Consider the following 16,673-nt stretch of genomic DNA (forward strand, 5'->3'; position numbering starts at 1 on the left):
TGACATATTTGTTTGGTGCTTCCATATCATATTTTCCTGTGAAATATGAGCTTATTGACCTGTCAGTCAGGTGGTTCATAAGTCTTCTTCTTCTTTCATTCTCTGGTTGTTGGCTGCTAGATGTTTTGAGAGAACTTCAGATAACTTAACATACCATCATTGAAGCAGATATTCAATTTTATGCATATTTATCATCACTGTCTAATTTATTGATGATGATCAACTTTGTATATGAATCTTCATACTTGTAGTAAGACAGATTGGGAAACGACATACAGTTTAAGATGTCTAACAAAATTTAACTAATAGCTGTTCATAATTATTGGGTGATTGACTTGAAGTAACTTTGATAAACATGTGCTATGTTAATGCAGTTTAAAACAAAACAAGCAAAATTAAATGATGATCAAATCAATCACACGACCCAGAATCTGCAGGAAATTGTGTGAAATTCCTAGGAATGCAACGGGATAGAATTCTATCATGGGGCTCATATATACAGTACCTTGCAAGTAAATTAAGTAGCCTAGCATTTACAATGAGAATATTGTACATTGCTACCAGTATGAGTGTAAAAAAGATGCTATATCACAGCTACCTCGAATCAGTGACGAGGTACGGAATCTTGTCGCCCACTCTTAAAAAATCTGAGTATGTGAAGTGTTCCCTCACTGCATATCTATGAGCTGATTATCTTTGCACATAGTGACTCTGATTTATTTTTAGCAAATCATTTTCAACATGAGTACAACAGCAGAAAACAAAATAATTTTATGCTGCCCACCCAATATTTAAAACTTTATGCTCAAACTCCACAATATGTGAGTATGAATATTTATAACAAAGTGAAAGGAAGAGAATTGCTCAGTATAAATTTAGAAACACTGAAAAAAAACCTTATACAAAATACTAATGCAGAAATGTTACCATTCAGTAAAAGAATTATTTTAACCTGTGATGAGCCTAAAAGATGTGAAAATAGCGAAAGAAACGAAGTACTTTCACCAAATACAGAGATTAAAAACCAGTCAAGTACGAAGTCTTGTAATAACAAGCAAGGATATACCGGTACTATAATTAGCAGGGAACCTACATATCTTGAGAGCATGACAACCTCAAGCAATAAGAACAAAGAAGATATCTCCATGCTCTCAGACAGTCATGGAAAGGGCTTAGCTGGTACCATGTGTAACATGCAAACTATGTTTAAGGTTAGTGGAATAATGAAACCAGGCACTCCCTTGAGTGAAATTCTAAAAAATTGTGAACAATATTTGGAGCCTGGAAGAAACTGTTTAATAATCAGTGGTGCTAATGACGTTTGTAGGAATGAGGGTAAACTCGCCACAAGATCGTTAAGAAACACGCTACAGAAAATTACAAATGTGAACTTCTATGTTGCAAGTATACCACAAAGACATGATCTCATGGAAAAATCTTGTGTCAACAAAGAAATCACTGTTACTAATATAAAATATGAAAAAATATGCTGAAGCTTCCTGAATGCCACATATGTGAATGTACCATCTTCAGAAAGAAGTCATTTTACCAGGCATGGGCTACACAGAAATAAACTTGAAAGAGCATTCATTAGTTGAGAAATACTTAATTGAGTGTTAGCAGTTGAAGACAAGAATTGCCCTACCATACCACTACCACCACCACCACCACCCATCATGGCAACTGAAATTCTCCAACATAAAAATGAAGATTTAACAGATGTAGTTACATCTCCTTTATCAATGCTAATGAAGTTCGCAGAAGGGGGTACCTCTTCCACACCAGCAGCAGAATCTACTACAGTTGGACAAAAATCATTGCAAGAATATTCATCATTAGAAGATGAAACACCATCCACAGCACCACCAGCTGAATAAATATCTGAAGGCAACGTTAAACTTTGACTCAGAAGAAAAACAGCTCCACCAACACATCTCCAGGATTTTTTATTGGCAGGCAGCATCACACAAATAATAAGGTAAATGGTGCACTGAAATCAAAAAATTAAAATAAGTTAACAGTTTTCTATCAGAATGTACAGGGTTTAGGCAGCAAGCTAGGTGAAATAGAAGTCCTCCTAAATGACTATTTAAAAGAAACTGCAGTCTTGTGTGCAAATGAGAATTGGCTGGAAGAGACCCAGTCATGTACTGCTGTTATTCATGAATTTGAAATGACAAGTATGTTTTGTAGCGTTAATAGTATGGGTGGTGGTACGTGCATATATGTTAGGACAGGTCTTGATGCAAAAGAAGTTAAATATAGTAGTGTAAAATGCATAGAAAAAGACTTTAAATACTGTGTATGTGAGTTAAAAAAACTGAAAATGTTTATTGTGTGCATATTTAGATCACCATCAGGGAATTTTACTTGTTTTCTCCACGACCTTGAAATGCTGGTAAATCAACTCAAACAGCAATTAACAAATACAATTGTCCTTGGAGATTTTAATGTTAATTTTAAAACTAACTGCAGTAAACAACAACAACAACAGACCAATCTGTGCTTATCTTATAATATGACAGCAACAGTAACAGAAGACACTAGATGTTTAAATGTGTCTGAAACAATAATTGATCAAGTATTTGTCAATAAGAATAAATGTGAACATATCACTGAAGTAATAGAGACAGGGTTCTTGGATCATAAGGCAGTCACGTTAACATTATAAAATATATCTATTAAGGATCCAGTGGTATATGAAAAATACAGAGAGAAATGATTTGTAAATGAAGGCAGCGTAAGGGTTTTTATCACATGTTAAAAAATGTAACTTGGGACAAAGAATCAACCTGTGATGTAGATAAAAAATTTGAGTCATTCCTAGCAAGTTATTGGTATTGTTATGATATCACATTTCCTATTAAACGAATCAAAATTCAAATCAAAACAAAGACGTGGGTAACACAGGGAATGAAAAAATCTGCAGACACTCTATAAAAGTTAAATAAATCTGCAAAAAATACTGTTGCATTAAAACCATATGTGAAAATTTACAGGAAAGTACATAAAAAAAAGTTATAATAGCAGCTAAGAAACTAAATAATGACTCATATATCAGGAAAGGTACTAACAAAATAAAATCAACCTGGGAGGTAATAAATAGGAGCATAGGTAAACAAAAAAGTAAAAACAGCATTCTTGTAATTAAAAGTAAAGGGAAAGCAGTTGAGGACCCACTACAGATAGCCAACATATTCAACACACATTACAAAAATATCGCAACAAAACTAATTCAAGAAATATGTGATTTCAACTCCAGGGTGCAACTACCAATGAATGATGATACCATGTTTCTACTCCCTGTTACTGCATTAGAGGGACAAAATGCCTTAAATCAGTTAAAAAATAAAATGACATGTGGCTGTGATGGGATTCCAGACAAAGTAATAAAGAACAGTGCGAGATACATAGATTCCCCCCTTGCTGACATGATTAACATGTCATTTACCACAGGACTCTTCCCAGAAAAACTAAAGAAATCGATTGTCAAGCCTATTTACAAGAAGGGTGACTAGTCTGATGTAATCAATTACCTGCCTATATCATTGTTATCTGGATTTTCAAAAGTAATTGAAAGGGTAATGCATGAAAGACTATCTCATTTTCTTAATAAAAATCAAATTCTAGTTAAAGGGCAAAACGGTTTTAGGAAAAATAGGTCAACTGACATAGCAATTTATAACTTTTTAAAACTGATCATAAATTCTGTAGACAAAAATGAATTAAACTGTGGCCTGTTTTTGGACCTGTCTAAGGCTTTCGACGTCATTGACCATAATTTACTGCTCACGAAACTATATTGCTATGGAATTCGTGGAGTAGCACATGATTGGTTCAAATCCTATCTTTCTAATAGGTATCTGAAGACAGAGATACAGCATGTGGGTAAAGTCTACTCATCGGCATACCAAAGAACCAGGTGTGGCGTGCCGGAAGGCTCTGTACTGGGGCCATTGCTGATCTTAATATTTATAAATGATTTGCCAAGCCATTTATCAATAATAGAGCTGGCCACGGTGGCCGAGCGGTTCTAGGCGCTTCAGTCGGGAACCGCGCTACTTCTACGGTCGCAGGTTCGAATCCTGCCTTGGGCATGGATGTTTGTGATGTCCATAGGTTAGTTAGGTATAAGTAGTTCTATGTTCTAGGGGACTGATGACCTCAGATGTTAAGTCCCATAGTGCTCAGAGCCATTTGAACCATCAATAGCATATGCAGTATTGTTAGCTGACGACACCAGTCTATTTGTCAAAGCTACGAATGAAACTGACTTACTGGAGAGAGTCACAGTAGCCACAGAAGAAGCAAACATGTGGTTTACAAACAACAAATTAACTGTTAATGACAAAAAAAAAAAACAGTTTAGATGAACTTCAGACATATAACAAACAAAGTAAATTCTGGCCTAACTGTAAAACTTGGGCAGTGTAAGATAGAGCAAACCCCCCCCACACCAAATTTTTAGGATTGTGGCTAGATGAATATTTAATGTGGGAGAAACATACAGAAATGTTAAACAAAAAATTAAGTCAGTATTGTTATGTTCTTAGAATACTAAAAAATTCCTGTAGTGTTGTTGCAGTGTTATGTTCATACTTTGCACTCATGCATAGCACACTAAGATATGGTATCATTTTTGGGGGAATACCAGTTTGCCCAAACACTCATTTGTGCTTCAAAAGAGGGTAATAAGGATAATCAGAGGTATGACACACAGAGAATCATGTAAAAAAGTTTTCAAGGAACTACAAATCATGACTCTACCACCATGTATCTATATTTATGAAAGTAATCCCAAAGAAAGCAGGTGTTGACAGACGTGAAAATTGCTGAACTATCAGTTTAATAAGCCACGGCTGCAAAATACTAACACAAATTCTTTACAGATGAATGGAAAAACTGGTAGAAGCTGAACTCGTGGAAGATCAGTTTGGATTCCATAAAAATGTTGGAACACATGAGGCAATATTGACCCTAGGACTTATCTTAGAAAATAGATTAAAGAAAGGCAAACCTACATTTATAGCATTTGTAGACTTAGAGAAAGCTTTTGACAATGTTGACTGGAATACTCTCTTTGAAATTCTGAAGGTGGCAGGGGTAAAATACAAGGAGGAAAAGGCTATTTACAATCTATACAGAAACCAGATGGCAATTATAGGAGTAGAGGGGCATGAAAGGGAAGCACTGGTTGGGAAGGGAGTGAGACAGGGTTGTAGTCTATCCTCGATGTTATTCAATCTGTATATTGAGCAAGCAGTAAAGGAAACAAAAGAAAAATTCTGAGTAGGAATTAAAATCCATGGAGAAGAAATTAAAACTTTGAGGTTCACCGATGACATTGTAATTCTGTTAGAGACAGCAAAGGACTTGGAAGAGCAGCTGAATGGAATGGACAGTGTCTTGAAAGAAGGATATAAGATGAACATCAACAAAAGCAAAACGAGGATAATGGAATGTAGTTGAATTAAATCCGGTGATGCTGCGGGTATTAGACTAGGAAATGAGGCGCTTAAAGTAGTAAATGAGTTTTGCTATTTGGGGAGCAAAATAACTGATGATGGTAGAAGTAGAGAGGATATAAAATGTAGACTGGCAATGGCAAGGAAAGCGTTTCTGAAGAAGAGAAATTTGTTAACATCGAGTATAGATTTAAGAGTCAGGAAGTCTTTTCTGAAAGTATGGAAGTGAAATGAGGTCGATAAATAGTTTAGACAAAAAGAGAATGGAAGGTTTCGAAATATGGTGCTACAGAAGAATGCTGAAGATTAAATGGGTAGATCACATAACTAATGAGGAGGTATTGAATAGAATTGGGGAGAAGATAAATTTGTGGCACAACTTGACTAGAAGAAAAGATTGGTTGGTAGGATATATTCTGAGGCATCAAGGGATCACCAATTTAGTATTGGAGGGCAGCGCAGAGGGTAAAAATTGAAGAGGGAGACCAAGAGATAAATACACTAAACAGATTCAGAAGGATGTAGGTTGCAGTAGGTACTGGGAGATGAAGAAGCTTGCACGGGACAGAGTAGCATGGAGAGCTGTATCAAACCAGTCTTTGGACTGAATACCACAACAACAACATGTTTTATGAAGACACACCAGGAACATTCTTTGTTAAACAATCAAGTTCATAACTACAAAACGAGAAATAGAGACGACTTTCATAGAGAAAGTCACACAAAAGCTATGTGTCAAAAAAGTGTTCTTTTTCAGCCAAAAATCTTATTTAGTGCTCTGCCAAAGGAAATTAAAAGTATACCAAAATTCCACATATTCAAAAAAGAACTTAAAAAAGTGTTAATTAGCAAGAATTTTTATAGTGTCAAGGAATACTTAAATCACCAGCATTCAATATACAGTAGCTTATTTCCTTTGTCATAATGACCCAAAATGCTCATTGAAAACTAAATTGTATTCACCTATTATTCTAATTTAGCATATTATGAATGTTGTTACGCATATGGTTTCATGTTATATATTTTATTTATGGACATATAATTGTAAATCTCTTCATGTCCTATTTTCTATGTAAGGCAATGTATGACAAATCCTATATCATTTTTTTCATGATGAGATACAAGGATGGACATATAATTGTAAATCTTTTCATGTCCAGTTTTCTATGTAAGGCAATGTATGACAAATCCTATATCATTTTTATAATAATGTGATACAAGGATGCTAAGTAAATAAATGAAGAACAACCTGAAAATTTGAGCAGGAGGGAGCAAGTACTTAGGACTGTTGATTTTTAAAAGTTTGTTACTTTTTAAGAAAAATTATTAGTTGCATATTAATTACATATCCAATACAGTTTATGATATTAATAATCTCATAAGAAAAATTTTAAACCAGTTTTTGTGATTTGATGAGTATTTTGTACATAAAGCCAATGACTTGAAATTGTATGTTACGAGACAATAAACATCTATTCCATTCTTTATATTACATGCTTTGAATGCTAAACCAGAAATGATAGTGGAAATGTTACTCATTGACTGTTGATCATGAACTGCTGTCAGGAGCTGCACTGATATCTTGGGGCTACTCATTTGTTGGTATCATTAAGAAGTGGGTACAGATTTCCTTATATAACATAAGCACTAAAATAGCTTTTGACACTTTCTAACAAGACACTAGAAAACTTTTTTCTTTTTACATATTCCTAAAAAAGTATTGTACCAGTAACAAGTCTAATACATACTAGAATAAAATTTCACAATTGTGTGTGAGAATGCCTGAACAGGAAGCTCCCGGATCAACAGCAAAATATTGCCAAGATGAGTGAAAAATATTATAATTATGTAATAAGTTTTACCTAGATGACAGTGGTTGTAGAAACATACATAGATGTATCAGTTAGCTGCAATAATTAGTGGAGTAGCTTATTTTTATTGAGATTTTGTATGAAAGTAAACTCAAGAGCGTAAATATGTTTTTTCACTCACTTAGACACGTGTACAGTTTAACAGTTAGGTCTACTGCAGTTGTTCATGGTATCATAAATGTTATTATGATTACTAATAAACTAATAGTGCATTAATAACTTACCGTATTTGTTTCATATGATCCTCCATATTTATTTTTGTTGCGTGAATATTGTAATACTTAATCTGTGAGTTGAATATTCTGTGAAATAGTTCTCCTTTCCAAATTTTTAATCTATTTTTACTATTTTACATCAAGAAAAGGACTGAACAAACGAATCAATCAGAAGTAACTTTAAAATAAGTGTTTTCATGTTTGCCAAAATATTGTGACTCACTTTGTTATGTAACAGAACAATCTCAGAGCTGCTACAAACCAAGTTATTTAAAATAAATTTTTGTTCTATAGTGGTGTCAAGATCGCAAGTGTGTTGAAGTTGGAGATCGACCTGATCCAGTAAATGGCGGGTGGGGGGAATGGGGATCATGGAGTGAATGTACACGCACATGTGGTGCTGGAATTTCCACCATTGAAAGAGAGTGCAACAACCCAATTCCTAAATTTGGCGGGAAGTATTGCCTGGGAGAACGTCGTCGCTACAGACTCTGTAACACACAGGTAAGCAACATAACTTATATTATTGTATAAATACCAAACATTCTACAGTGCAGTTTGCTATTGACCAACTGCATGTTACTCTGTTTCATACTCATGCTTTACATTTCCTTTCAAAATGCGTTCTTCGTTTCACTACTTCATTCCTTACCAATTCCTGGTTAGGTCTTTCCTAGAAAGATGTCAGACTTGGAATTGTAATCTCCTGAGGCAAAAACAATCTCTTCTTATAAACCAGTTTATAAGTAGAGAAGCCCAGACACCAAATAACCCTCCAGAACAAGTATACTTAATGACCTCATAGGACAATAGTTGACTACAGATACAGTGTATGACATAGTCATGTTGCAAGACAGATACAGTACAGTTCTAGCTATCGTAGTAAATAGCACAATGAGTAAGAGTAGATTGAGGGCAACAGCATATGTAGATGGCATGTCGTAGGTGGCACTCAGCGGTATCTGCAAAGCAGGCAGTCCCTCAACCGCGGTGTCTCTCCATGGTGGTCAAAGTTCACAATAATGGATGTGGAGTGACTGGTATGTTGTATGTGCCAGAGGTACAATGACGGCCAATGTCGAAAATATTGGCTGGTGCCCAAAATCTAGGTGGAAGCCCAGTGGGTTACTACATTCCTTCTTCCATGGGGAAGCAGTGAGCTACATCTTGTTTAGTTGATCCCCAGCTGGCGAAGCAGCCAGGCAGCACTCTGAACCAGGATGAGGACAATGTCTGTGGAAGCCTCGGACGCCCCCTCTGGTTTTACCAGCTCCCAATCAGCACAGACAGGAGTGTATGGCTGGAAGATCACTGCCTGGTGGCACAATCAGAGTCTTAGTGACTTCAGTGCTGGTAGCTGAGGTCACTCCATGTCCAAGTTGGGATCTGGCACAGAAAGGAGCTGCAGTGGTGAGTTCAGCGTCAGCAGGCCAATACCTTGTCTGATCTTCTTCTGACATCTCGTCCCTCTCAGGCAGCCTATAAAGAGAGGGAGATGAGGGATTGGCTGAAATTGGTGAACAGAACTGAGAACTATATGGCAGGAAGAGCTCAGGAGCAGGAGAGGAGATAGCAGAGGGTCCAGCGGAAGAGGAATGAAAGTTGGTGTTGCCACGGTGTGTGTCTGCCAAAGGGCTTGGAGGTGGCAGCAAGTTGGTCCCTCACTGCAAGCGGTGCTGATTTTGATGGCATGTCACTGCCTAGTCACCCATAGCCAGAGTGAACACATGGCATCCCAGCTGCTGCCAAACGATCATGGAAATCTACTAGTACTGACATCTGAAGGCCACAACACACAGGTACCTAGCCGGAATTGTGGAGACAGTGCTGTGGGCAGTCTCACAGGCATGGGCAAAATGAGATTTAGGAGTGTCTGGAGCTGATGGCCAAAGAAATGTTTACCTAGGCACTTCTCCCCTGTCAGTTTCAACCTACAGGAACTCGAAAAAGGGTTAGTGGCTCATCCCTTTCAGAGCAAAGTGCTCTACCAACTGAGCTACACAAACACCACTCACAACCCATCCTCACAGCTTTACTTCTACCAGTACCTCATCTCCTACCTTTCAAACTTCACAGAAGTGCTTCTGCGAATCTTGCAGGGCTAGCACTCGTGGAAGAAAGGATATTGTGGACACATGGATTAGCCACAGCCTGGGGGATATTTACAGAATGAGATTTTTGCTCTGCAGTAGAATGTGTGCTGATATGAAACTTCCTGGCAGATTAAAACTTTGCATCAGACCGAGACTCAAACTTGGGACCTTGGCTTTCATGGGCAAGTGGTCTACTAGCTGAGCTGCCCAAGCACATCACAAGGCCCGTCTTCACAGCTTTACTTCCACCAGTCCCTCATTTCCCACCTCCTAAACTCCCTGTATTCAATTCTCAGTCTGGCACACAGATTTAATGTGATAGAAAGTTTCATATCAGTGCACACACTGCTGTAGAGTGAAAATATCACTCTGGAAACATCCCCCAGCATGTGAATAAGCTATGTCTCCACAGTATCCTTTCTTCTAGGAGTGCTAGTCCTGTACAAGTTTTGCAGGAGGAAAAAAGTGACATTTGTGATGTAGGAGATGAGGTACTGGCAGAAGTAAAGCTGTGAGGACAGGTCATAAGTTGTACCAGGGTAGCTCAGTTGGTAGAGCACTTACCCCTGAAAGCCAAAGGTTCCACGTTTGAATCTCACTCCGGCACACAGTTTTAATCTGCCAGGAAGTTTCATATCAGCACACACTCTGCTGCAGAGTGAAAATCTCATTCTGGAAAAATTTCCCAGCTAAGTCATGTGTCTGCAAAGTCCTTTCTTCCTGGAGTGCTAGCCCTACAAGTTACGCAGGAGAACTGTGAAGTTTGGAAGGTGGGAGATGAGGCAATGGTAGAATAAAGCTATGAGGACAAGTTGTGAGTCATTTTTGGGTACCTCAGTTGGTAGAACACTTGCCTGCAAAAGGCAAAGGTCCTGAGTTGGAGTCTCAGTCTGGCATACAGTTTTAACCTGTCAGGAAGTTTCATAACAACACACACTCCACTGCAGGTTGAAAGTTTCATTGTGGTCTACTGTTGGACACCATTGTGAGAGGAAGTCTTTCTATAGTGAAAATTTTGTTGAGCACTGTGACTCCAGCCTCCACACTGAGATCATTGTGGGAGGAAGTCCTTTTATAGTGAAAATTTTGTTGAGCACCGCGTCTCCAGCCTCCTCACTATTGTGGACTGACAGTTGACCTTGAACGGTAAGCTTGAGCACATATTGAGTACAATCGTCCACATGGTACCTGTGAAGGGGCCCACAAACTCAGCGTAAACTGTTCCCATGGGCAAGAGTGTGTCATCCAGAGTGAGAATGTTTGGTAGGGAGTGACTTGCTGTTGTTCACACTGATAACTGTTGCAGACAAGACATTTGACCTGATGGTCATTGAACAAGGTGCTGGGTGGACTGTTTAGTTCACAAGACACCCCAGTGATCTTGGTGCAGCAGCCACAAGATTTCTGGGTACAGAGGAGGTTCTGGCAGGACCACCCAGATACGCAGTTGATCCACGGTTAGTAACATAACTCTGTCCACCAGGATTAGCCAGGAGTGGAGTTGACCAAGAATGTAGTCCAACCAGCCCTGTTGTAAGATGGACTTCTTGACCATGTTACACACAGCCTCCCCCCCCCTCCCCCCCCCCCCCCCCCCAATGGGAAAAGCATTCTCTGCCTATAGAGCCACTTCATCCAGCTGAAAGCAAAAAGTCTTGCCTTGGTTGAATTCCATGTTGAAGCCCATTGGGAGATGGGACAGGGCATCCACGTTGTCATGTTGAGTGGTATAGTGGAAGTGAATTTTGTAATTGTAACTACTTCATACGAGTGTCCAGCTCTTGGGTTGGTGGGCTTTCCTCTTGGGTAGCTTTGCTACAGGGCTGAAGAGGGAGATCAATGACTTATGGTCCACAATGAGGTGAAACTTTGTTCTATAGAGAAATACATAAAATTTCTTCAGCAAAAAGATTATTGTGAGGACCTTCTATGATTTGTGAATACCTCTTGTTCATGGCACTGAGCATCTTCAATGCAAATATGATCAGACGCTCAGAGCCATCTATTTGTCTATCTCCCAGGACAGCCTCCAGGCTGTATTCAGAGCCGGCCGGAGTGGCCGAGCGGTTCTAGGCGCTACAGTCTGGACCCGCGCGACCGCTACAGTCACAGGTTCGAATCCTGCCTCGGGAATGGATGTGTGTGATGTCCTTAGGTTAGTTAGGTTTAATTAGTTCTAAGTTCTAGGGGACTGATGACCTTAGGAGTTAAGTCCCATAGTGCTCAGAGCCATTTGAACCAACCCTATTCAGAGTTGCCTGCCACAACAAGTAGCTGTTGGCCCAGTTGAAATGTGCCAAGACATGGTGTCTGCACAGTTGAAATGTGGTGAGAAGTGGTACTGATAGGAAGGCCTGCTTTAGTTTTGAACACCTTTGCATATGCCTCCACCAATACACAAAGCACGCCCTTCTACTGCAGGATGTTAAGATGATGAGCGGATGCACAACTGACACCACACCTGAGATAAATTTTCATTAGGACATTAATTTCCCAGGAAGGACTGGAGCTCCTTTAAATTTATGGGTCCAGGAAGTATGATGACTTATTTGACCATCTTCTATGTGGGCTTAATACCTTTTGGAGAGTGATGTGATATAGTGGAACGTTTGAAGAAAAAAGAGATTTTTCAAGATTGCTTCTGAGGTCTGTGGACTGGTAGGTGGGGAGCAGCTGTCGCAGGTTTTGTAAGTGTTCTTCCATTGTTGTCCCCACCACCTCAGTGTCTTCTAAATAATTTATGCAGCCCTGAAAATCATGCAGCAGTTGCTCGAGGAACCTTTGAAAGACTGCTGGGGCACTGTGAAATGTTCCCACTTCTTTGGAAAGCATTCCAGTTACTATCAATGTGAGGATTACATGTTAAAGATTACATTGAACAGTAATTTATACACTTACAGAAATAGGCACATAATATTTGTCTCCTCCACCAACATAAAATCCGGCAAAGCTTAAAGAACTGTATTTATAAAGCCAGTTCTCTGTTGTTTTATGTTTTGCTGGTAAAGGCAATACTTACCTTAAATTCCTTGGGGTGTAGATTGCTCCACTAGGAAAGGAAATCCTAGCTCTTATTACAGCTGGTCCTCCTATATAGAGAGTTATTATAATTAAACTTCCAAACTGCTGTAGAAATAACTCCACTGTTCAGAATGATGTCAAACTGCAACGAAATATTATCGGAGAAGGGGGAAAGCATATGGGAGAAGAAAAATAAATAGTTACAAAATGTCGCAATAGATGGTACTGTAAGCATCATAATTTAATAGTGGTCATCTACAAATGACAAATGACTCATACAACAATGCCTATGGTGAACATTTGATGTTAAACAAACTGTTCTGCTTAGTGTGCAAGGGTGTACAGGTCTGATACTGTTAGTGAAGTAAGCCTATCCACCACGGCAAGGTCATATCACATTGGATGGGAAAAATCGGTTTTTAACTGTCCTGACACTAAATACCGGATAAAAAGCATCATTCACATTTGTTTTTAATTGTCCTGAGGCCAAAAACCACATAAAAAGCATCAATCACATATGTTTTTAATTTTCCTGAGGCCAAAAACCACAAAAACATCAATCAAATCAAAGTGGATTATTAATTTCCTTATGACTAGTGCAAAACATGTTCAATATCCAGATAAAGATCTTTCCAGTCTTCTCTAAATTTTCTATATTTCTGTAAAATTTAATTTCTATGTGACCAATGTTGTTGCTGTTTACTTTCCGATTTGTACATTTTCATCATTTCTTTATTAATTCTATTATCCCAACTGTTTCTTTTCTATCTTGATGAAATGTTCTAAAGAACATCAGAATGAGGATATTTAAGTAAGCCTCAACCATGAATGACTTGAATATCAATTGGAACATCCAAATGTTTGTAACCTTTCACTGTATTTACTACCTATTCAATGATTATATCATGAATACATAGATTTACTTAAAAATGCCCATAACACAAATGTTAATGTATTGTATACAACTTTCTGGTCAGTCTTGTAGCATCGTTTAGGAAAGGGAGAGCCAACTCTTTTATTACATGTGTAAAAAAACCTTTACAGTTATGTGAATGCTTACATTCCATACATAAATCACAATATAAGTACCTATCAGTTATAAAATACGTTTGACTGGAATGAAATCAGTTGCTCAAAATTTCATCAGTTCTTAGTTCTGTATACTGTTCTGTTATATTTTGCAGCCTTGTCCTGAAGGAGAGCCAAATGCCAGAGACTTACAATGCTCCCAGTTCAATAACAGAACATACAACAACAAAGTGTACAAGTGGGTGCCATATTATGACAAATGTAAGTGTTTGAAAAAGTAAATTAATTAATAACAAAGCTAATGAAATAAAACTATTTTGTTTTTATTTATTAGAAACTTATACTCATGCTATAATGACTTGTATACTTGAAGTAGACTTCATTTTCCAAAATTTTTGAGAAGGTGATGCATTCTAGAATAGTACCTCACCTGATCAACAGTAATATGTTCAGCAAATCACAGTTTGTATTTCAGAAGAATTGCTCACTCACGAAATCTCACAAGTATTAAATAACAAAGTAGCACCCATTTACATTTCTATGACTTATCTAAGGCATTTGACTGTATGAATCACAATATTCTGTTAGATTACAAGATTCATGTGATTGATGTTGAAGCCAATGAATGAAGGAAGTTGTACTTAGTAATTCAACCAATGTAGTCTGGGGACATTAATCTGACTGGGGTAGAAATAACATATCAGAGTCCTCAAGTCTCAACCTTAGGTCTGCTATTGTTCCTTATATATATATATATATATATATATATATATATATATATATATATATATATATATATATATATATATATATATATATATATGAGGAACAATAGCAGACCTAAGGTTGAGACTTGAGGACTCTGATATGTTATTTCTACCCCAGTCAGATTAATGTCCCCAGACTATATATATATATATACACTCAAGTCTCAACCTTAGGTCTGCTATTGTTCCTCATATATAAAAACAAAGATGAGGTGACTTACCAAACAAAAGCGCTGGCAGGTCAATAGACACACAAACAAACACAAACATACACACAAAATTCAAGCTTTCGCAACAAACTGTTGCCTCATCAGGAAAGAGGGAAGGAGAGGGGAAGACGAAAGGAAGTGGGTTTTAAGGGAGAGGGTAAGGAGTCATTCCAATCCCGGGAGCGGAAAGACTTACCTTAGGGGGAAAAAAGGAAGGGTATACACTCGCACACACACACATATCCATCCACACATATACAGACACAAGCAGATAGAAGGAAACATTCCACGTGGGAAAAAATATATCTAAAAACAAAGATGATGTGACTTACCAAACGAAAGCGCTGGCACGTCGATAGACACACAAACAAACACAAACATACACACAAAATTCTAGCTTTTGCAACCAATGGTTGCCTCGTCAGGAAAGAGGGAAGGAGAGGGAAAGATGAAAGGATTTGGGTTTTAAGCAACCGTTGGTTGCGAAAGCTAGAATTTTGTGTGTATGTTTGTGTTTGTTTCTGTGTCTATCGACGTGCCAGCGCTTTCGTTTGGTAAGTCACATCATCTTTGTTTTTTTTATATCTTCCATCTACTGTACAACAAGCAGAATTAGATCTTTTTGCACATGACACTAGTATTTTAATCAATCTGAGTATACACACAGCAACAGAAGGATGGTAAACAAGGTTCTTAAACAGGGTGGCTATTCTTCTAGAACACCTGGAATTATCGGGGGATTCATTTTATCTGGAAAAGTCAGGGAAACCTCAGGGAATTTTGGGAGTTTCATAAATCATCAGGGAAATATAACCTAGCATTGAAATTAAATTTTATTCAGTTTTATAAATCACAGATTTTAGCTTACTTAATATTTGAAAGTGTGTTAATTATATGAATATTATCCCGTTTTCTGAGAATGGTCTTGCCCTCGGTTTTAAAAAGACACAAAATGTTCAGTTCTCCAACCCAGGGGTACTACATCCATCATGAGTATAACATAAGGTGAAGAAATAATAAATAAGATGGAAACTTTAAAATTCTTAGTTCAATATTAATGAGAATTTTAACTGGAAAAAAAAACACATTTTATATCCACAAGAACAACTTAGTTCAGCCACTTTCACACTTAGAATAATTCAAATCTTGGGGAGAGACATATCAGTAAGTTCACATATTCATTCTAATGTTATATAGAATAATGTTCTGGTGTATCTCATCTTTTAGAAAGAAAGTCTTCAATTCTAAAAAAGGACTGTAAGAATAATATCTGCTGCTCACCCACAATCATGTTGTAGACATCTGTTTAAGGAGTTGTGTATTCTGACAACTGCTTCCCAATATATTTATTCCCTCAATAAGTTTGTTGTAAATAATCAAATGCAGTTCAAAAGGAACAATTATGTACATAATTACAATACCAGGAAAAAATGACTTTCATTAGTCCACATTAACGATGTCTTTATCACAAAAATGGGTGCACAGTGCTGCAATTAAAATTTTTGATCACATACTGAGTGATATAAAATGTCTTAAAATTTGAAAACAAACTGAAAAAGTTTCCCCTTGACAACTCCTTCTGTTCTACAGAAGAATATCTATTATTGTAGTGTGTAAAAGTTAGTGGGTAGGAACTACTAACTCACATCTGTATATTTAATAACAATAAAAATAATAACTTATAAATGATCAGTATGTAGCTATGTTTCTAAATCAATCTGTGATGTGAATGTAAAATTATTAATTCCATATCATCATTATTTATTGTGCAAAAAACCCATTGAACATGAAACTAATTAATTGAACCATGTGGAAAACAAAACAACTTTGTGACTCAGGCAGAAGATGGAATAGTACCGCCAAAGTTAAATAAGAAATCAGACATGAAAATGGTCTCTAAAAATTTGCAACTGCTAAGCTGTTCTCTTGAGGCCTTATTTCGACTTTTGTTAATAAAAAGGATAAGACAGATAGCATAAAACAAGACTTCACGCACTGCAAAG

At 37.4% G+C, this 16,673-nt stretch overlaps 1 protein-coding gene across 1 annotated transcript in view; it reads left to right on the forward strand.

Annotated features, from left to right (window-relative positions):
* The window catches only part of LOC124623036 (A disintegrin and metalloproteinase with thrombospondin motifs 7-like), a 280,175-nt gene that overhangs the window by 165,072 nt on the left and 98,430 nt on the right, over window positions 1-16,673 (forward strand). The window contains exons 8-9 of the mRNA XM_047148829.1: window positions 7,846-8,055; window positions 13,850-13,955. Of these exons, the coding sequence (XP_047004785.1) occupies window positions 7,846-8,055; window positions 13,850-13,955 (316 nt within the window). The remainder of the gene's footprint in view (window positions 1-7,845; window positions 8,056-13,849; window positions 13,956-16,673) is intronic.

The sequence above is a fragment of the Schistocerca americana genome, chromosome 7, assembly GCF_021461395.2.
Source record: "Schistocerca americana isolate TAMUIC-IGC-003095 chromosome 7, iqSchAmer2.1, whole genome shotgun sequence".
NCBI lineage: Eukaryota > Metazoa > Arthropoda > Insecta > Orthoptera > Acrididae > Schistocerca > Schistocerca americana.